Source organism: Mastigoproctus giganteus, chromosome 7, assembly GCF_048544385.1.
Source record: "Mastigoproctus giganteus isolate SK-2022 chromosome 7, ASM4854438v1, whole genome shotgun sequence".
Lineage (NCBI taxonomy): Eukaryota > Metazoa > Arthropoda > Arachnida > Uropygi > Thelyphonidae > Mastigoproctus > Mastigoproctus giganteus.
Window position 1 is genome coordinate 206,786,487 of NC_143581.1, and position 23,972 is coordinate 206,810,458.

The 23,972-nt window shown below is 37.5% G+C and overlaps 1 protein-coding gene across 2 annotated transcripts in view; it reads left to right on the plus strand.

Moving 5' to 3' along the window:
- LOC150083617 (NAD(P)H oxidoreductase RTN4IP1, mitochondrial-like) overlaps positions 1-23,972 on the plus strand; it is an 81,597-nt gene that overhangs the window by 13,303 nt on the left and 44,322 nt on the right. For both annotated transcript variants that reach the window (XM_090377386.1, XM_090377387.1), the window contains exons 6-7: positions 6,677-6,725; positions 21,275-21,411. In XM_090377386.1, coding sequence (XP_090233512.1) covers positions 6,677-6,725; positions 21,275-21,411 — 186 coding nt within the window. The remainder of the gene's footprint in view (positions 1-6,676; positions 6,726-21,274; positions 21,412-23,972) is intronic.

Below are 23,972 nucleotides of genomic sequence, written 5' to 3' on the forward strand. Positions count from 1 at the left end.
TTTGAAAGAATGTCCTTTACTTGGGTTTACTGCCTATAATCCACGTGTTTCTTTTCTTATCTAACAGTCTGATTCCCAATATAATTTGTTCCATTCTTCGCTGTGTAGTTCTCAGCTTCTCATCCATTCTTTTGGTGATTGCCCAAGTTTCACTTCCATAAGTAAAAGTTGTTTCACTTCCATAAGTCATGGTGGGGAGTATACATTGGTTCATTATTTTACATTTCAGACAAACTGGGATATTGCTCTTCAGTATGTGACTATATTTCCTGAATGCTATCCATCCAAAATCTATTCTTCTCTTGACTTCCAGCCATTTATTATTATTACAGCTAATAACTTGTCCCAGATAAGTATATGACTCCATCTTTTCAATTACTGCTCCTTCAATCATTATTTCCCTTTCTGTGGCATATTTATTCATCATTACTTTTGTTTTAGCATATTCATCTTTAGTCCAAAATCCTTACTAACCGTGCATAACTGATTAAGATTTTCCTCTAATCCTTTGGGATCGTGGCTTATGACCACAATGTCATCTGCAAATCGTAAATGGTTTAGGTACTCTCCATTCACAGTGACTCCTTTCTGCAACCAGTCTAATCTTCTGAAAGCTTCTTCAAGGGCAGCAGTAAACAACTTCGGAGATTTGTGTCTCCTTGTCGAACTCCTTTCTCAATTTTAAATTTGCTACTGTCTTTGTCTAATCTAATAAAGTAAGTGGCGTTCTCATATATTTTATTCAAAATCATAATATATGGGGTATCTGTGCCTTGTTTTTTCAGTGCCCTTTGCTGTATGGAGTCAAATTCCTTTTCATAATCCACAAATTCTATTAGAATGAGCAGAAGCCTGGAAAACAAGATGCATGGTATTTCAGAGACTGCTGGGAGCCATTGCGGTACAAGTAAACACATGGGTTGTGTTAGGGTAGCTAAGAATAGAAACAGGTGCAGGTATACTTGCGTGTACACCAATGCTAGGAGTTTAGTAAATAAATTTGATGAATTTGAGGTATTGCTCAAAACATCAAAGGCAGATATTGTTGGGATATCAGAGATGTGGTGTCACACAGATATAAGGGATGCAGAACTGCAATTTAGGGAGTACAACGTCTACAGAAAGGATAGACAGGATAGGAAGGGGGGAGGGGTTATGCTATTAGTTAAGAAACACATAAAATCCAAGGAAGTGAAGCCAGTCGACATCGCCGGACAGTGCAGTGTTGAGTCAGTTTGGTGTGACATAAGCATTGGGAGATCAAAATTGAGAGTAGGAGTGTGCTATAGGCCTAATGACTCTGATGAGTATAATAAGGAACTGTACAGGGAAATAGAGTGGGCCAGTAAATCAGAGAGTCTTATAATGGGAGATTTTAATTTCCCAGATATTGACTGGAATTTGGGGGCTGGTTACTGACACACTAGCAGGGCTTTTGTGGATTTATTGGATGATTGTTTTCTACATCAGCATGTTCGGGAGGCAACTAGAGGGAGTAATACTCTTGATTTGATTATCAGCAGTGATTCTTCATGCATTAAGAATCTGCAGATAAACGAACCACTAGGTGGCAGTGATCACAGTGTGCTGAAGTGGGATTTACTCAAAGAGGTAACTACCATGAGGGGTAAAGGGAAGGGTTATTGCTTCCGTAAAGGTGACTACGATGGACTGAGACAGTATTTAAATTCTATACAGTGGGACCAACTGATGATGTTACCAACAGCAAATTCAAAATGGGAAGCATTCAAAGAACTTATCTTGGAAGCTACTAGGCTTTACATACCAACTAAGAAATATTGTTCAAGGTTTAGGCCAAAATGGATGTCAGATGAACTAATGAGGCATATGGCAGAGAAGAAAAATGCATGGGATACTTACAAATTAACACATGACACAGAAGCCTATGATAGATACAAGTTGATATGCAACCAGGTTACAAAGGAGGTTAGGCAGGCGAAGGCAGATTATGAGAAATCCTTGGCAAGGGATGCAAAGAAAAACAGCAAAGAGTTCTTTACTTATGTAAACTCTAGAAGGAAGGGGATGAATCAGATTGGTCCACTTGATATTGATGGGTCAACTGTTGATGATCCTGCTCAGGTAGCTAACAAACTAAATGAATATTTTGCATCGACATTCACACATGAGGAGTTATTCAGCAAGGGGAATGCCAGAGGTGTATTCAACTCTAGCAGTAAGCTAGAGAATCTTGAAATAACTGGGAGTAAAGTGGAGGAGAAACTGTTGAAGATAAATACAAGAAAGGCACCTGGGGTGGATGGGATCTATCCAGTTATATTAAAGGAAGCAGCAAAGGAAGTAAGCAAACCCTTAGCCATAATTATGAGAGCTTCCTTGGACTCAGGGGAGGTACCCATAGACTGGAAATGTGCAAATGTGACCCCAATTCACAAAGGAGGATCAAAGGCTGACACAAGTAATTATAGACCTGTGAGCTTAACTTCTGTTCCAGGAAAATTAATGGAGGCACTGGTTAAAGAAGCACTGCAGGATCATTTAGACAAGACTTCAGTTATAGCTCAGACACAGCATGGTTTTGTTAAGGGGAAGTCTTGCCTGACCAACTTGATTGGATATTATGATGCAGTCACAAAAGAACTGGATGCAGGGAATAACTTTGACATTATATACTTGGATCTTAGAAAGGCTTTTGATACTGTTGCACATGGAAGACTGCTACACAAATTGGAGCAGTGTGACATCGGAGGCAAATTGCTGCTATGGATAAAGGGGTGGTTGAGGGGGAGAAGACAGAGAGTGGTAATCAATGGACACTGCTCATCGTGGACTAATGTTATTAGTGGAGTCCCTCAGGGCTCAGTGCTGGGTCCATTATTGTTTTCTGTATTTATAAATGATATTGATGATGGTATATCAAGCTTAATGTCCAAGTTTGCAGATGATACAAAGGTTGGCAGGGTTGTCAAGGACACTACTGACACTATGCTGCTGCAACAGGATCTGGAAAGGTTGAGCAGATGGGCTGAGAGGTGGCAAATGAAGTTTAACATTGACAAATGTAAAGTACTACACATGGGAAACAGCAACCCCAGAGCAACGTATCAACTCTGTGGTACTACACTAACAGTGGTAGAGAATGAAAGGGACTTGGGGGTGGTTGTGCAGGCAGATATGAAGTTCTCTGAGCAGTGTAGACGGGCTGCAAGAGTAGCTCATGGAGTATTGTCAATGATATACAGGAATTTTTCCAGCAGGGATAAGGAGGTGATTATTCCATTGTATAAGGCAATGGTCAGGCCACACCTAGAGTACTGTATACAGGTCTGGAGGCCTCATTTCAAGAAGGATGTAGAGCTGCTGGAACGAGTACAGAGAAGGGCAACAAGATTAGTGAATGGAACAAAGGGGTGCTCTTACGAAGAAAGGCTTAAGTTTTGCAAATTACAGTGTCTGGAGACTAGGCACCAGCGAGGTGATCTGATAGAGGTGTATAAAGCCTTGAATGGTTTAAGCATGCTTAATGCTGATGGGATTCCTCCTCTAGCTCAGAAAAATCACCTGAGAGGGCATAAATTCAAATTGAGGAAAGACAGATGTAGGATAGACGCGAGGAAATTTGCCTTTAGCCAGCGGGTGGTTGGTTGGTGGAACAGACTTCCATCCCTTGTGGTGGAGGTTGATAGCCTAAATAAGTTTAAGGCTCAGCTGGACAGGTATTTGGAACGAACAGAGGGGTGAGGTGGCAGTGGGTTTTTTTTTTTTTTTGGCTGATGCTGCATAAGCTTGCTTTCTTGCATCAAATGCCTCTACTAATGCTAAATGCTAAATATAATGGTGTTTTATATTCATTTGCTTTCTCCATTAGCTGTGATATTACGTGAAGGTGATCCATAGTTGAGAATCCTATCCTAAAGCCACTTGCCCTTTCGTTTGATTCTAATCAAGTATTCTTTCTAATCTGTTAGTAATGACCCTTGTGAACAACTTGTAGATATGGGATAACAAGCTGATTGGTCTATAATTTCCTATTTCTGATTTATCTCCTTTCTTATGCAGCAAAACTGTGATTGCATTATTCCACTCCTTAGGTGTCACACCTCTTCTAATGAATTTTGTGAAGTGTCTTGCTAGTTTTTGTGTCATGTCTCTTCCTCCCAATTTTAACAACTCTACAGTAACTTCGTCTTCCCCCCTGGGCTTTCTGATTTTTCATTTTCTTCCACGCATGTTCTTCCTTTATTTATAAGTACACCATTGCTGTTTATATATTATTTATAACTACTTATAAATGTTATTTGTAAGTACACCATTGCTGTTCTTCAGTTTCAGTATCATTTGTCTTTCTGTATTACTGCTCATGGCTGCTGATTTAAGTTTTCCCTTAATGCTTGTTCTACTTTTCTTGTGTTAAATTTTCTTATGTCCTCTCTGAGTGTCTTTCTAATGGCTTTGCATAACTCAGTATACTAAATTTTCTCCTTGTCAGTGTTTATCTTGCTCTTCATTTGACGCCTTTGGTTCATCATGACAAGTGTTTCTTGACTGATTTTTTCTTCTTTGGATTTATTTTTACCTGTAGGTTTCTTGGGCTTTATCACTTTCAGAAAGTTGTAATATTCCTCGTCAATATCTTGGTCCTGAGCAGTCTGCAGAAGCTCATACTTGTTCTTAAGTTCCAGTACATACTGCTTTTTCTCCTCTTCTGTTATCTCAAAGACCTTTGTATTATTTACTCGAGTCAGTTTTTTCCTTTTCTTTTCTTACATCTATATCAAGTGTGCATCTTACCATTCTGTGATCACTTGTATTCAGGATGGTAACATCATTCACGATATATCTTCTGTTAGTGAGGATGAAGTCTATTTCATTAGTTGTTAATCCGTTTGGACTCTTCCATGTCCACTTTCTGTTCACCCTTTTCTTGAAAAAAGTGTTCATTACTGACAATCCTCAACATTCTGCAAATTCCACGAGTCTTTCACCAATTCCAAAATTTCCTTTCTGCGCTATTTTGTCTTTTTTCAACCTTATCATCGAAGTTCCCCATAATGATAGTGTAGTGGGTTTTCTGCTCATCTAGAAGACTCTCAAATTTGGTGTACATTTCTTCAACCTCTTCATCATTATTATAGCCTTTAGCTTGTGCCTCTTAGAAATCCTGAGTATTAGTCTTGACACCCTTGGTGATGTACTTTTGAATTCCAAAATGTTGTTTTTTATATTTTTATGGACCAGAAAGCCAACTCCACCTTTGCTCCTTTCTCTGTTTCTATTAGTGTACAGCAGATTTCCACTTGATAAACTTATAAGTGATTCATTTCTTTCAGCCAAACTGATCATATTCCAATTCATATTTTCTAATTCCTTTTCCAGCTCTAATATCTCGTCTTCACCGATGAGTAATCTTACATTGTAACACACCAAGTTCAGTTTCCGCGCATGGCAGCCTGGTCGTACCTAGAGATTTTTAGCACCCTCTGCTTCCACTCTGATCCTCTCGCTGCCGTAAGAGGGGGAGTGAAAACCGCTGGGGACTGAGGGCCATTGACTCTCTCTCTCTCTCTCTCTCTCTCTCTCTCTCTCTCTCTCTCTCTCAGGGTTACTTGGGAACTTTTTTTTTTTCCTGGTGCAGCATAAGCCTCAGGCTTCCTTGCATCATATGGATATTAATAATAATAATAAAATTTGTTTCATTGTGCTGGAGGGTTTGGCCTTTTCCTCTTGATGCTGACCAGGTGTCTTGAAGAGAACCACTCTACATGTTTGTTGCCACCCAAATGATGTAACAGGGCTTACCATCGAGAAGGTGTGCATGAGTGGATTTTAGGGAGGCAGGCCAACTGGACTTCTCCTAAATCTTCTGTAATAGAAAGATATTGGATCCATCAGTGTTTTAGACCAAGTTTCTGATAACACACAGAATACCTGTTTCCCTCTAAGCCCCTGTATTTGAAAATATTGAACTGTAAATATCGTAAATACTGAACAACAGTATTCCCAGTTACAACTACAGGGTTTCAACAAGGTTGAACTGTGTGGAACCTGGTAGTTGTCTGAAAAAGGAAGAGAAAACTACATTTATAGTTGCATTACAAACTCTCCTACCTAAATATTTTTTTAGCTAGGCCAGCATAAGATTTGTTAAGTGAATGGTTACAGAATTGACAAAACATGATGCAATAGTAGAAGCTTTTGACAAATTCATGTAGAGGACATCCATGCTATTACTAGCATCCAGTAATAGTGAATGTTATTTATTTCTTCTACTTCTGTTCTTTGGAACAACTATTTATCTCATGTATTTCTTGAAAATTAATATCTATGGCCATTCAAGAACATTAACAGGTATCTTCTCAACTGTACAGGAAAAAAAAAAAAAAAAAAAAAAAAAGTCAAGCCACTACTGAGAATGACCCAATTATTGGGCCATCATCAGTAGTGCCTTTTAATTTGGAATATTTAATAAATGAACAGAGAGATGACCTGAAATGCCACATTCTGTACAGTTTTTTATAGTGCAGAATATGATAAAATTTTAGACCACAGTAAAAACTAACTTTAATTTCCTTATGAATTGCATTTATAATATCATCTACAGGAAAAATTTAGCAACTTTAATGTATAATATGTACTCCCTCCATTTTCCAATCCTTAAATATCTAAAATAAAAGCTTTGTTGGATTGTTTTCAGGGCGCTCGTGTTTGGAGCATCAGGAGGAATTGGAACGTTTGCTGTTCAGGTAATTGGAAATAAAATTACTTAGGTGTTATAGTACCCATGGGTGGTCATCCAGGACCTATCAGGTGATTCACGAGAAAAGGTTTTGTACAATTTTTTGTTGGTTCAAGATTAATAACTGAAACTTTCTCTACGTTCCTAAATATAGATGCAGCAGTTTTACCGAAGCTGTTTTTGAAGTGATATTTTATGATTTTCACAGAGAATTACAGAACCTGTCAGGTGCACTCAACTTATTTTGTAAGTTGTTGTGCTTAGATTTCACAGGTCCTGGTCTGATTTTTGAATGTGCATTGAACAATTACCATTCTAGTTCAAAATGATCACTAATATGCTTTCTAACTTTTATTAAAATTTGGCATAGGCTCAGCTTGGAAGGAGGATAATTTTGTGGGATAATTAGCTGAAAATGTGTGAGAATTCTTGGTAGGGTTGGTCCCTGAAATCCTTCTTGTAATTATTTTTGCATTTAGCTTTGTGAAGTGAAAGTATTCTAGTTTTTCAATTTTTTTTATGTTTGATTTATTACAAAAAAATACATGTGTCCATAGGCTTCTGCTAGCAGTAATTTTAAAATTTTGTGCGCATCATAGGTTTGATGATTATATAAAGTTGAATATGGAAGTGACTAATAGTATCTGATATGCACTGTGCTGCCAATTTATTAGATACACCTACCTAGTAGCGTGTTGAGCCTCCTTTAGCCTTCAAAACAGCCTGAATTCATTTAGGCATGGATTGAACAAAATGCAGGAATGGAGTACTATGCAGACATAAGTGTGTCACGCAGTTTCTTGAGATTTGACGGAGGTTGAATTGAATCTTGAAATTTTACGGAGGTTGCCTGCAGCGAACAGCTCTTTCCAGCTCATCCCAAAGATGTTCAATAGGATTGAGATCCAGGGACTGAGTGGCCCACTGCAGCAAAGAAAAGTCATTGTCATGTTCCTGGAACTATTTCATAGTGATTCGGGCTTTGTACACCAGCACATTATCTTGCTAGAAGTAACCATCTGACTGAGGATAAACTGCCAACATGAACGGATGCACTTGATTAGCAATGATGTTTAGGTATGATGTGGCATTCAGACGTGAATCTGTGGGTATCAATGGACCCAACTTGTGCCAAGAAAACATTCCCCACACCATAACACTGCCCCACCACCTTGCACAGTAGTCGTCAGACATGACGGGTTCATGTTGTTTTTGCCAAATTCTGAGCCTTCCATCAATATGATGCACCAGGAACTTCTACTCGTCAGACCAAGCGACTGTTTTCCAATCCTTGATAGTCCAGTGCTGGTGTTGCTGTGCCCTCAGGAGGCGTGCTCTCTTGTTCTTGATTGATAACAAAGGTACACAATGTGGCTGTCGGCTGTTGTAGCCCATTCGCGACAAAGTGCGACTAGTGGTCCATTGCTATATTTTGTTCTATGCACCAAGGTTGTATTCTGACGTGATGTGCGACATTGTGGCCTGTCTATTTGCTTGCACAATTCTAGCCATCCTCCTCTGACCTCTCTCATCAACAAGCGATTTTCTTCCACAGGAGTGCTGTTGAGAGGATGTTTTCTGTTTGTTGCACCATTCTCGATACACCCTTGAAACTGTGGTGCATGAAAAGTTCAGGAGAACTGCCATTTCAGAGGTGCTTTGTCCAGCACGTCTTGCACCTCCTACTATGCCACGTTCGAAGTCCGTTAGCTCACTCCTTTTCCCCGTTCTTGCTATGGTTTGCACACTTAACTGATACTAGAAAGGTTGTTCTGCTGCATTTATATCCACAACTGTGGTCATGTGACTTACAATGTTGTGGGACAAACCATTTGTGTGCACAGCAGGGGTGTACCTAATAAAGTGGCAGCACTGCGTATGTACATCAACAACGTACTCAATGTGGTTTTCAGCTTTACCATCAATGAATTAATCATAATGGATTAAAGAAATGTGCTTTCATCTTGCACTGAATCAACAACACCCATATTTAGCAAAGTTCAAAATCATGGAATTCTTGTGTGACCAATAGCGTTAACAGGCAATGCTGCAGTGAAGGACTATCATTTGAAGAGGTGATGGCTTTATGGATTTTCAGCCAGGTCATCAGCACAGAGCTTCTGACCTCCAAAGAGGTACAGTGACGTCAGCTACAAAACAGATGAAAAAGAGAGGCTCCATGGAGGTAACTTTAGCGAACATCTGAAATGATTGGAAATAGAAAAGAGTCATCTTTTCTATTTCCAATTCAATTTCAACGACAGCGAAAACACATCAGTTATGTTAGATAGGAAGTACAAAATCCAGTCGAGGAGAGAAGGAACATCCAAATGTGTTTAGTTTGTGTTATGACATTAGGAATTACTTTTCCGATTGCATGGTCTAAATCTAATGCTCCTAAAAACCAAATAACAACAACAAAAACAAGTATTTGTATTGTTGCAATCCTCATTTTCATTACATTCCATTGTTAGGTGCTGCTATAGATGTTTTCACATCAATAATTTTCTGATTAGTGAAAGGGACTGAATGCCACACTGCTATAGCTGAGTGTTCAACGATGTTGAAGTCAAATGCAGAGCATTGTCGAGAGTATCAGGCAAGCCAACCTAAGAAAATAAAGATGGAGTTAGCAATGAGTGCGCGGGAACGACAAAGACTATTGAGATTGCATAAAAGACAAATAGAAAAGCAAGTGTTGGATTTAGCAGTGCCTTCAACCAGCAATGCCACTCCATTTAACAATGATATACCTGAAGTGAGTATTAATTACACAGTGGAATGTTTCTCCAATTGTGGTGCAGGTGAGTTAAATGATCTAGTTCCTTTCCTTACACCAACTACTATTTACATAAGAACGTGCATCGAGAGTTTGAAAGGATATTTATGAAAAATGATTTCTGTTCTGTATGCTACATTTGTGATCGTTTAGGGTTCACAATGCACTGCATTTCCTGATGTTGATGTTGCCAGGATCCTTATGTGTAATAGCTGTAGAGGATCACTTAAGAACATTTTTTATTTTATTCTAGCCTTATCTAAGTTTAATGGCTTTGTCTACCCAGAAATTCCATTGCATTTACTGAAGTTGGATTTAGTGACAGAGAGGCTTTTTCTCCTCACTTACCATTCATGCAGATAAGGTGCCTGAGACATGACTATGGAGAATGTGGCATTTTGAGCCAAGTGATCAATGTGCCTGTTTCATTCAGCACGATAGTACATTGCTTGCTAAGGGAGATTGATAATGATCATTGTCAAAACTAAAGTCAGTAGTTATTTCTCATTGAATTTATTTCTTTGATCAGTATTATTGTGACCTTTGCAAAATAAAGTATTATTGTATTCATAATTGTTGTAGTAGGGGTTTTTTTTATTTATACATAACTATTTAAAACATGGCCCTCAAGACAGTTTGGCTCTTTATAAATACTTTTTTGGGCTGGCCAGTACGTTATCATAGGCACTGTAAAAATAAAACATCTCTTTCATAACTGCAATTCCTTTTTTTTTTTTTTTTTTTTTGTAAGAAAATTCATCTATTACCTTCAAAAGTGGCTTCGTTATAAAGACAGTATTATAAATAAACAAACCAAAGATAACTTGTTCTGATCACTGTCCTGGTGGAATAGAGAATATAAAATTCTGTTATTGATATTCATTCTTATGTGAAAGCAGTGTGATGCTCATGCAGCTTTCACAAGAATGGCTGAAGCTTTTCGACATGGTAGAACCATGGATAATTTGTCTTTAAGTTGAACATAGCACAATGTGGGTATGTATCATGCTGCTTTCAGAAGAATGTCTCAAGTTTTTCATAGTTTTCTGCATGGTTGGCTACCATCAAAGTGAAACAGCGGCAGGGTCAGATAGACTGTTTTTCTAGTGGGGGGGCATATAATTACAAGGATGCATGTAATTGAATTAATATCATAAAACATATGATATTTGTTTCAATTTACTCGGGCTCTGGAGAGGAGGGCAATTATCCTGATTTTCTCCTACTGGATCTACCACTGAATATTGATATTTCTGAAAGAAGCCAAGAAACTGTATAAGCAGAATTGTGGATAACAGCATTTGTTTCTAAGCTGAACATAAGCCCATAAGTCTTAATGCAAAATACTTGGTCTTGGTATTCAGTGGTAGTAGAATAATCCTCATGATTGAAAATGAAGTGCAGTTTACTGCACTTGATTTGTATGTTTTAGTGTACAAATTTTATTTAATTTATTTGAATGGTATTATGATTTCTGGCTATGTTTCTCCATGTGACAGCAGGTAAACAGATTTTACTGTTACTAAAACAAATATCATAGTTTAATTTGAAGGTACTGAGGATATTAGTGTACACAAAAGGATAACACAGAGAAATAAATTGTTTTTTCAAACTCCATTTAGTCATGAAGTTAAACAAAATTAGCAAATGAATAACAAATGCCTGAATTTAAATAACTCAAAGTAATGACCTTCGGAAAGATAAGTAAATAAAGTTACTGTTTCTGGTCCACGAAATGCACTGGACCATAAGATGTCCTTAGGTTTTATAAAGAAAATTTTGGAAAAAAAAAAAATTTCATTACATGTATCTGAAACAAATTTATAAGTGCTTACTAAACAAAATGTCAGGGAATGTCAATGTAGTACAAAGATTTTAATGTCATAGAACCTCAAATATTTCTTTTTACTAATAACATACTCATTATTACTGATGTTATGAACTGGACTTTCACTTTTTTCAAAGGATGTGTCATTTTGAGTACCACCAAGAGCATTGCTGATTTGACATTTCTTAAAAGATTTCAGGTTTCTAGAAGGGAGTAAGGTTTTATCAATCTTTTTCTTGAGAATAAGGATGAGTTATAGTGAGAAGTGTGAAGCTTACTTGGATATGCTAGGCAACAGAAGTAAACAATAAGTACTAAGTGCACGAGGTGATATATATATCACTGCATGCACTTAGTACACCTTTGGACTGTAAGATGCAAAGGAATTAGGCAATATTTATTTTTACCTGGATGAAAAGGAAATTTCTGAAAATAAGAAAATTTGCTTGCAGCATGAGTTTGATTTTTGCTGACACATATATTTGCAAGAAGACATTCTCAAGAATTAAGTACAGTACATTAAATCAAATTATGTAACCAATTTTTAAACAAACTACCAGTTTGTAGTTCCTATTTTTAAAGTGGGTACTACAAACACAAAACTTTGGTTTTAGCCAAAGTTTTGTGTTTGTAGTACCAAAAAAAAAAAAAAAAAAAAAAAAAAACATTAAAACTTCCCATTAATTAATTGTATGATTTCATCTAATGAAATTTGATATTTCTCATTATTATTAATATTGGTTATATATTGTATTTTCTTTTAATGCAATAGTATTAATTGTTACCATTGTTTTGTTTTGTGCAGTGTTTAGGAAAATAACAAATTATTTTGATTTTGTGTTTTATACATATAGTGAACTCTCATTATACACTTTTCTAGAGGATTAGCCCTAAAGAGTGCTATAAGGAAACTGTTTTAAGTGGTACAATGTTTTTCATATATTAGTAGATAACATTGATTTTTCAGTTTTATTTATTATTTTTTTTTGCAATGTGTTTATGAAGCAATAGTTTATATGTAAGTTGAAAATCTGCACATTTAATATACAGTGCTTTGCTTTTTTGGCATTTTCAACCTCTGTTGCATGTTATTAAAAAATAATAAAAATTTTTTAAAAAGATTTTATTAAACTATGCATACAAATATTTTGAGTATTACAGACAAAAAATGCAATGTTAACATAATGATAATAATACCGTCATTAATGAAATTTATTAATGCCATGTTCAGCACAAATGAAAAAGACATAGACTGCTATACCAGCAAGGAAAGTGAATAAAAACTATTGGATTTAAAAAAAAAAAAGAGAAAGCTAAGGAGAGCACGTGAGTCAACAATAAATGAATAGACACTGAGCTAAAGAGTGGTGTTTCTACCTCTATCTCTGAGCTAATTATGAAATTAGCTCAGAAATTAGCTAGGCAGAATGCGCTGGTCCCACAGGAACTAGTAGTTGTTGGTGACTCTATTGTCAGGGAAACGGGGAACATGCTTTGTAAAAAGGATAGGTGGAATAGGACCAGGGTATGTCTGCCAGGGGCAAAGGTTGATGACGTTGTAGAGTGGATATCATCTTTTAAGGGCACAAAAGGTGATATAGTTGTATACGTTGGCACTAATGATATTAAGAGTAGGAGACCGGCGGAATTACTTAGCAAGTACAGGTCACTGTTGAAAAAAAGCCGTGAATTAGGGTTGAATTTGAAAGTGTCTGCAATTCTGCCCAGACATGATAGGAGGGAGTATATGATGAGAGCCTTGTCAATCAATTCGGCCCTGGAGGGATTGTGCAAGGCTCAAGGGGTAGAATTTTTTTCAGCCTGGTCTGTACTTGTTAACAGGAGAGACTGCTTCTACAGGGATGGGATACACTTAAATAGAAAGGGTGCAAGAATTTTTGCTGATGCTGTCGAGGCAGTGTTAGGTGGGTCGGAAAACTGCTAGTTGGGGGGGACACAAGGACTAATAGATTAACAGTAGCCACCGGTAGAGGTGGAAGTGATTCTTGCACTGCTTCTATTGAAACGGGCAGAAGCCTGAAAAACAAGATGCAGGATATTTCAGAAACTGTTGGGAGTCATTGCGGTACAAGTAAACACATGGGTTGTGTTAGGGTAGCTAAGAATAGAAACAGGTGCATGCATACTTGCGTGTACACCAATGCTAGGAGTTTGGTAAATAAATTTGATGAATTTGAGGTATTACTCAAAACATCAAAGGCAGATATTGTTGGGATATCAGAGACGTGGTGTCACACAGATATAAGGAATGCGGAACTGGAATTTGGGGAATACAATGTGTATTGAAAGGACAGACAGGACAGGAGGGGAGGAGGGGTTATGCTATTAGTTAAGAAACACATAAAATCCAAGGAAGTGAAGCCAGTCAACATCGATGGACAGGGCAGTGTCGAGTCAGTTTGGTATGACACAAGCATAGGGAAATCAAAATTGAAAGTAGGAGTGTGCTATAGGCCTAATGACTCTGATGAGTATAATAAGATATTGTACAGGGAAATGGAGTGGGCCAGTAAATCAGAGAGTCTTATAATGGGGGATTTTAATTTCCCAGATATTGACTGGAATTTGTGGGTTGGTCACTCACACACTAGCCAGGCTTTTGTGGATTTATTGGATGATTGTTTTCTACATCAGCATGTTCGTGAGGCAACAAGAGGGAGCAATACTCTTGATCTGATTATTAGTAGTGATTCTTCATGCATTAAGAATCTGCAGATAAATGAACCACTAGGTAGCAGTGATCACAGTGAGTTGAAGTGGGATTTACTCAAGGAGGTAACCACCATCAGAGGTAAAGGGAAGGGTTTTTGTTTTCGTAAAGGCGACTATGATGGTCTGAGACAATATTTAAATTCTATACAGTGGGACCAACTGATGATGTTACCAACAGCAAACTCAAAATGGGAAGCATACAAGGAACTAATCTTGGAAGCTACCAGGCTTTACATACCAACTAAGAAATATTGTTCAAGGTTTAGGCCTAAATGGTTGTCAGATGAACTAATGAGACATGTGGCAGAGAAGAAAAATGCATGGGATACATACAAATTAATGGGCGACATGGAAGCCTATGATAGATATAAGTTGGTCTGTAACCAAGTCACAAAGGAGATTAGGCAGGCAAAGTCAGACTACGAAAAATCTTTGGCAAAGGATGCAAAGAAAAACAGAAAAGAGTTCTTTACCTATTTAAACTCAAGAAGGAAAGGGATGAATCAGATGGGTCCACCGGATATTGATGGTTCAACAGTTGAGGATCCTGCTCAGGTGGATAACCATCTAAACGAGTATTTTGCATCTACATTCACGCATGAGGAGTTATTCAGGAAGGAGAATGATGTAGGTAAAGTAAACATTGGCAGTGAGCTAGATGATTTTGTAATAACTGAGAGGAAAGTGGAGGAGAGATTGTTGAGGATAAACATAAAAAAGGCACCTGGGGTGGATGGGATCTATCCAGTTATATTAAAGGAGGCAGCAAAGGAAGTAAGCAAACCCCTAGCCATAATTATGAGAGCTTCGTTGGACTGGGGAGGTACCCATAGACTGGAGAAGTGCAAATGTAACCCCAATTCACAAAGGAGGATCAAAGGCTGACACAAGTAATTATAGACCTGTTAGTTTAACTTCTGTTCCAGGAAAATAAATGGAGGCACTGGTTAAAGAAGCATTGCAGGATCATCTAGACAAGAATTCAGTTATAGCTCAGACGCAGCATGGTTTTGTTAAGGGCAGGTCTTGCCTGACCAATTTGATTGGATACTATGATGTAGTCACAAAAGAACTGGATGCAGGGAATAACTTTGATATTATATATTTGGATCTTAGAAAGGCTTTTTATACTGTTGCACATGGAAGACTGCTGCAAAAATTGGAGCAGTGTGGCATTGGAGGCAAATTGCTGCTATGGATAAGGGGATGGTTGAGTGGCAGAAGACAGAGAGTGGTAAACAATGGACACTGCTCAACGGGGACTAATGTTATTAGTGGAGTTCCTCAGGGTTCAGTGTTGGGTCCGTTTTTGTTTTCGGTGTTTATGAATGATATTGATGATGGTATATCAAGTTTAATGTCCAAGTTTGCAGATGATACAAAGGTTGACAGGGTTGTTAAGGACACTACTGACGCTGTGCTGCTGCAACAGGATCTGGAAAGGTTGAACAGATGGGCTGAGAGGTGGCAAATGAAGTTTAACATTGACAAATGTAAAGTACTACATATGGGAAACAGTAACCCCAGAGCAACGTATCAACTCTGCGGTACTACACTGACAGTGGTGGACCTGGGGGTAATTGTGCAGGCAGATATGAAGTTCTCTGAGCAGTGCAGACGAGCTGCAAGAGTAGCTCATGGTGTCTTGTCAATGATATACAGGAATTTTTCTAGCAGGGATAAGGAGGTGATTATTCCCTTGTATAAGGCAATGGTTAGGCCACATCTTGAGTACTGTATACAGGTCTGGAGGCCTCATTTCAAGAAGGATGTAGAGCTGCTGGAACGGGTACAGAGAAGGGCAACAAGATTAGTGAATGGAACAAAGGGTTGCTCTTACGAAGAAAGGCTTAAGTTTTGCAAATTACAGAGTCTGGAGACTAGGCACCGGCGAGGTGATCTGATAGAGGTGTATAAGGCTTTGAATGGTTTGAGCATGCTCAATGCCAATGGGATTCTTCCTCTTGCTCAGAATAATCACCTCAGAGGGCATAAATTCAAATTGAGGAAGGACGGATGTCGGATAGATGTGCGGAAATTTGCCTTTGGCCAGCGGGTGGTTGGTTGGTGGAACCGACTTCCATCACTTGTTGTTGAAGTTGATAGCCTAAACAAATTTAAGGCTCAACTGGACAGGTATTTCGAACGAACGGAGGGGTGAAATGGGAGTGGTGTGTTTTTTTTTTTTTTTGGCTGATGCTGAATAATCTTGCTTTCTTGCATCATATGCCTCTACTAATGCTAATGCTAAAACCACCTGCACCATATGTGATTCCTAGAATTTAGTCATCCCTTTCCCAAAACCAAGAATCAAGAGGAAGAAGAGCTGTATCTAGGTTTTTTTACCTTCTGGGGATCTGAAAAATGCATGACACTCCATAAGGTTGACCATGGGGTTAGAAGAAAATAGCATTACAAACAAGCACGCTCTAAGCAGGAATATTATACTTGGAGTTTATAGCACATTTCATTTTTTGTAATAAAGAATGTACATGCACAAAAATATGCACAAAAAGTACAGGACCAAAAAAGATTTGAATATCTAAAATAAAATAATTTGGCCCACAAAAACACTGGTAATTCTTTAAGTAACCTGCAGCTTAAAAAGTTGAAGGTCTGTATTAGAGGAACACAAATTATAGGCTATAATGCAAGTTGTTGGTATGTAGGTATTTTTCTGTTTGCATTTGACTGTTAAGGTCAGTTATTGGTTGTGGATGGCTTTCACCTTTTGTGCAGTTACATGTTTCTGTCTCTTGAAATTGTTTCCATAGCATTGATCTTGTTAGCAGGAATAAAGGGAAAAATACCAATATGCCTCTTTCTATGTGGGAAAGGTGGTAGATGGCTTTCATCAACCGGTGAAATACTACTACTTTGCTTATTGGAGGCTTGAAGTGGTGAAACCCATGTTTAGTCTCTAGAGCAAGGTTTCCGGCACCCCCCCTTCCTCCATACTTCTCCTTCAACCCATGCACGGTACTAAGTACTATAGGTTTTGATACCTTTCGTGTTTGGGGTTTTCATAAAAAAAAAAAAAAAAAATGTTGTGGGCCTTTTATGTGAATTTTATAAATATTTCATAAATTACCACTTGAAAAATTTATATATATGTGTGTGGAATACGTTTCTCCAGTTTTACAAACATATCTTTCTCAAATAGTGGAACACATCTAATTTCATTCTCTTATGTAATAAAACAGCTTTAATGATTCAGTTAAAAAGACTCAATTTAGTTGAATTGTGCTCTCTCCACATCTAAGGTTTTTAGCAGGGTGTTAGATCACACAGTAAAAGTTTAGGGCAGGAAGTTTATGAAATTAATTAATGATAGCTGCATTACTATTTATTTATGTATTCTTTTCTTTCACTTTTGTCTTGATACTGTTGGATTAGATATCAGTCAACGTTAGTGTAATGTTACTCAGCATATTGAACATGCCTATTGGCAGGTAAAAGTTTTCAAGTATTTCTACTTTTGATGCCCAGTAAATCATATAAAATTGCAAAACAGATGGGGAATCATGCATCTAATTTTATATAAATTTGAGTATTCATCTCATGTAATGCCTTTCTCACATATTAGCTTCTTGCTCAGTGGACACTGTTATAAATACCATTCTGGTATTGTGCAGGACCTCTGTTTGCCCTCGGAGAGGCAATTAATTTGTCTTGACATTAGATGATGATGGCATTCCTCTCTTCCTGGAAGTGGATGGAAATCAGCCCACTTGTTTGACAGCTCTTTTAATTCATGTTGAATCCAGCCTTTTTGCCCCTGGATAAGCACAAATACTGGATAAGACAAATACAGTTTATTTGTCTTGGTATAAGATGATGACAGTATTCCTCTGTTCCTTGAAGTTATGGTTGTTACTGGACACGGACTTCGGTTGTGGCTACATCAACTAGGCCTTGCGGACAGTGATCGCTGTCGTTGCGGGCAGATTGAGGATAGTCATCATGTAATTTTTCAATGTCAGCTGTATAACATACCAAGGCAAAGGCTTCTTGGCCGTTTAGGGGTTTCCTCTCCCCATGAAATGCAAAGGCTTTTTGCCGATGAAAGTATATACAGTAATACTCCGACTTACGCGAACTCGGAGTTACGCGGTTCTTGATTTTTTCGTTTGGGAACACTGCCGCCCACTATCTTCAAGGTCGTTTTTCACATGTTATCGATATACGGTGCGACGGCAGAGAGTGAGAGCGAAAGATGAACAAAATTCAACTTTACTGCGCATGAGCTGCACACATATACAAGAATTTGTATTACAACTTTATTTATATGTGTGCATTCGAATTCATGCTCAACGTTTGTCGGAAATTACATCGTTTTCACGAGAGAAATGGATCACGTCGGTCGAGCCGTATACAGTCAGTCCTCGTATAACACGTGTTTACACTACACAAATTCGATCATACACTATTTATAAATACGGTAACGATATCTTATAATATAACACGAACCGAATTGGCTTATGCACAATTCGCCTTTGTGTTTACAAGAAATGGCAGTCGAACGCAGAATCACCCCAACCGAACGCAACATGATAGGAATGAAGAGAAGATTCTGAAAATGTATTTGTTTTAGGGGAAACACATTTCACCATAATAACGTAAAAACCAACACAATTCCAGATATCAGTATGCAATTAGATGGAGTTTACTACCAGTTTATAACAGATTCCACTAGCAGAAACGCAACTGGATTTTTATTGTTTTATGAATGTGATGTGAAATGTGAGGTGTTAATAGTGTATCTCTGCCTTTATGGTGTTGTTTATTCAGTTGCTACATGCGCGCAGCTTTGTTTATGCGTATCAAGCGTGCCTCCTCGTTTTGTAATTGTGCTTTTTTCCCTAAAAATGAGTAAAATACTTAAAAGGTATGAAAAGGAAGCGTACTGGTGAAGACACTGCAGATTCAGAGAGAAAAAGAAAAGCAATTATCGATAAACAGAGGCGGACTGGGTCAAAAATTCTTACCCGGGAAAATTTATAGTGGCCTCGTACTATGGTTTATGGCCAAAATCACACCGGCCTCCGGCCCACCGGGGTTTCCCCGGCAAGGCTTATGGCCAGTCTGCCTCTGTCAATAGAGAAAAAATATGAAATTGTGAAACGCTTTGAGCGAAATGAAAGACCATGTGATATTGCACGTGCTACAGGCCTAAATGAGGCAACGGCGAAAAGCACATGACAATTGCAAACTTGACAGAAGGTCTCAGCTCAATTGAAAAGGGCTTAAAAATTTTAGAAAACATAAACTACAACGAAGAACGCATTATAGCTACAAAACAAGGAATAAAAAAAATTATTAGCTTGCTATGAAGAAATTCTGCGTGGAAAAAAGAAGTCTCTGTGTCGTCAGACGAATTTGTTAGATTTTATGAAGCCATTGACATCGAAATAACTTTTTTACGTAAGTCATTTATTTTTTTAATACATATTTTGTATTAATATGTATAAAGAACTGCAATTTTATTAATATTTTTCTTCTAAACTAGTGTTTTTGTTAGTCCTTGGTCCCAATTAAACAAAATTTATATGTATTTATATGCAAAGTTGTACCCCGACTTACGCGAATTCGACTTAAGCGATTTTCGTCGGACCCACCTATCGCGTAACTTTGGGGTATTACTGTATAAAGTTTTCTTGATGTATCTAAAAAATGTAAATATTATTCGTAGTGCTCAGAGCACTACCTGAACCGAAGAGTTGACTTTATTCCTGCATGCTTGCGGATGTTAGCATTGTGTTGCAACTGCTTGTCATTGCTTATTTAATTTTGTATCATATGTACATGATACGTTTTGACTTCTAAATTGATGTATAAAAATTTCTTTTTACTTCTAAATTCATATAGTTTTTTAGATTGCGGTTTGATCAAAGCAATCTTAATTCTATGAACTTAGAATTAAACAGTTGGTGAAAATTTAAGGGTAGTAGCGACCTGCCTCCACGGGGCTAGGGATGGTAAACTTCCCAGCAGCAGGGCGAGTCCTTGCAGCATGGAAGGCCAAATAGGTCGATGTAAATAGTTTAATTGCGTTGTTGAGCTTTTGCTCAGGGAACGCTCCAATGAGTGTAAATATGATGATGTTCCTTGAAGTGGATGGAAGTTGTTCACATTTGTTAACTTTTATAATCCATGTCGAATCCAGTCTTTTTGCTTCTGGATAAGTAGTTAATTGCTGTGGCATGAGATGAAGACAATGTTCCTTCATTCCTGGAATTCATGTCTGAATGTTCCTTCATCCAGACTTTTTCACCATTATATAGAAATTTAAAGCGAGGAGGGGAAAGTAATAATAAAAATTCTAACTTAACATTTTATTCCAGGTGGGGAATTTTTTTTACCCCAGAATGGGGAGGGATCTCTCCCTGAATTCAGCATTGTTTAATCATTTCCATGTATTCCATTGGGCTGAGAACCAGGAAACTGTTCAGGCTAGGGGGAAATAGAGTAAAGTCACTCTCAAGCTCCAAGAATCCCTCATACTAGATACTGCCCAATGACATAGCTCAAGATAGTACCTAACAGCCCAATGGCATAATTTATTATACTACTGGAATCAACCATCACTAAGGAGAAAGGGGATTGAGTCTCACCATGATGGGAAGCACCTGATCTTCAGTGACCTCTAAAATAGGCTTTACGATCCAGGTATTGGTCTATGTGTGTATATCAAAGTTTTACATATTTCAGTGTATTGCTATTATAAAGACATTTGAAGACATTTTCATTACACTGCATTATATAGAAATTTGTAAATTTAATAATAAAACTAATATAAAATGTGGCCAAATGTTTCAAAGTACTGTTAACTTCTGTGAAATTACATAAATAAAACAATCTACTTACATGTTGACTAGAATGCAACTTTTGCCTTTTATTCATAGTCCATGCAACATGTAAGTAGTTTTTATTTACGTAATTTTCTTTTGTCGTAGAAGCGAACAGCACTTTGAAATTTTTGGCCACATAAATACTATTTAGAAATTTGTAATCTAATGCAGTGTTAACAAAAAAAAAAAGATTTTATTGTCTAAAGTTAATACAGTACTAACTTTATGTTACAAAATTTGAGAAATGCACAATATAACTTTAGAAATGCACAATATACATTTCAAGATTTAGTGAAATGGCATGAGGTTCTTTTAACCATTGCTTAATAAAAAATATATTTGTTATGGCTTTGTTATTGATATAGCTGCTTAAAACCTGGGGAGCTGATGTAACTGCCACTTGTAGTACAGATGCTGTTGACATGCTATATAATTTAGGAGTTCGCTATGTTATAGATTACAGGACTCAAGATATAGAAAAAGAGCTCAAAGCATTGGAGGGGTAAGTATAAATTAATTTCTTTGGCCCATCATTATGATTACCAATTCTATATATAAAACTGTAGTGCCAGTTCCTCTGATGGTTGCAGCATTGGCACAAGTTTTAAGAAATATATGTCAGATACACTATGAGCTTATATAAATTTTTAACTGGTTCTGATTTAATCCTAATAAGAAAGATGTACTTTGTAATGGTATATGCAGGTTTTTTGGAAGATGCTCTTTACTATTTTGTACATTTAGTTCGGAGCATTACTTCTCCATAAACAAACTGAATGTATCTCTATGTGCTAACGTTATGATTTTGTGGCTGTGTGTGTGTGTGTGTGTAGTAGTGATTTTCAACCGGGGTGCAGTGGCACTGAAGGATGCCTCAACAACATTACAGGAGTGCCACATAATTTGAGTTTAAGTTACTTAAACTATTTTTTTTTTTTTTTTTTTAATTTATATATTTATTTCATTATAAAAAGGTGTACTGCATCTTTTTAATTTTGTGGTGATCTATAATTGATGTTTATTTAGTACATCTATATAAAAAATAAAATTATAAAATTATTATATATAATTTGTATCATGAATTGTAATTTTGTTTATAGCTATATTATTGTAATAACTATCATATAACATATTTTTTTAATAACACACACACACACACACACACACACACAGAATCGGATCTAACAGGCAGAAAATTGAGTAGGGGTGCCACAAAATAAAATAAATTACTTAGGGTTGTCATAATTAAAAAAAAGGTCGAAAACCATTGGTGTATAGGCTGATAGTAGCAATTCTGGATAATAGCATTTCATTACACATGCAGAAACAGTATCAAGAGGGAATGGCTCATAGTCAAAATTGGCAGTTGGCACAAAACTCGTGACTGGAAATAATCAGGATGACACAAATACAATTGTGGACTACACCAACTGCCATTTTAATGCACGATGGGTCAAGTATTGAATACAACAGGGTAGAACTGCATCATATGTCACTGCTGTCTACATGTAACAGAGAAAAATGTGGATCGAGGAAATACACTGGAAAAGGGTTGTCGGGTCTGATGAATTCCAAAAAATATGTTGCATCACATAGATGATGGGCGAAAATATGGAGAAAGTGACATGTACCATTTCTCCATCATGCTAGAAGCACTTCCTAATTCATTTCACAAATATACGTAGTCTCAATTCTAATCTCAGCGATGTCCATTTCCACTTGCAGTCTGCCAAACCCCATGTACTTTTTCTGACAGAATCTCAGTTATTGGTTTATTCAACTACTGCTCATCTCAGATGCCCAAATTATTCGCTGTATGATTCCTTTCGCCTCAAAGGTGGTACTTGTGCATATGTCCGTTCTGATATTCCCTGTCAGAGACTTGGCAATTTGGAATCTCCTCTCTTTGATCTTCTCTGGCTTAAAATCTTTCTACCTCATTGTGTCAAATTCATCTGTTGTCTCTACCGTTTTCCCAACTCCATTAATCACTTGGAGCTCTTTGACTTCCTCTCTTTGCAACTTGACTTTCTCTAGTCCACTTTCCTAACAGTGAGGTAATTTTCCTTGGTGATTTTAATGTTCACAACTCCAGCTGGCTTCCATTTTCTAGTCACACCGACCCAGCAGGTCGAGATGCTGAGGCTTTTGCAATTACCAATGACCTAGCACAGATTGTTCATTTACCTACAAGAATACCGGACAATCCTAATCATACTGCCAATACGCTTGATCTTTTTCTCACAAACAACCCTTCTAAGTGCACGGTCGAAGTGAGAGGTCCTTTAGGCACTTCAGATCACAACTTGGCGATTGCTTCTTCTCCAATGGAACCTTTATCTCATGGCTATTCCCAACCTCGTGTTGTTTGGCATTACAAGAATGCAAAATGGGATGACCTGTGAGACTTCTTTTCCTTGGTCGGATTACTGTTTCAAAACTTCTGATGTCAACATTTGCTCAGATCGTGTCAGTGAAATTATTTTTACAGGAATGGAATCCTTTATCCCACAGTCCACTTTAAAATCTCGTCCTTTATCTAAACCTTGGTTTTCCAATAAATGTGCTAAGGCTGTTCAAGAGAAGAATGTTGCATATCGTAATTGGCTTGTTTCTAATTCTTCAGTTTCATTTTCTGCCTACACCAAAGCTCGCAACAATTGTAAAGCAGTTATTAATCAGTCCAAACTTGAGTTTGAACAGGCTAAGAGTAGAAAACTTGCTTCTTGCCTTAATGGTTGTCGATCATTCTGGTCTCTTGCCAAAACTATTGGCCGCAACTTTTGCCCATCTCTGCTCCCACCTCTGTCCAAACCAGATGGTTCTGTTGTCACTTCAGCCAAGGATAAAGCTGACTGCTAGCATCCCATTTTTCTTCCAGCTCATGTATTAATGATCTTGGTAAAACACCTCCCACCATTCCCAACATGCTCCATTCAATGCCTCCTGTGGTCTTCCGTCAAAAGGATATCAGAAGGATTTTGATGAATCTTGATGCTAAGAAAGCTCCAGGTCCCGATGGTATTTCTCCCCTTGTTCTCAAAACCTGTGCTCCTGAACTTA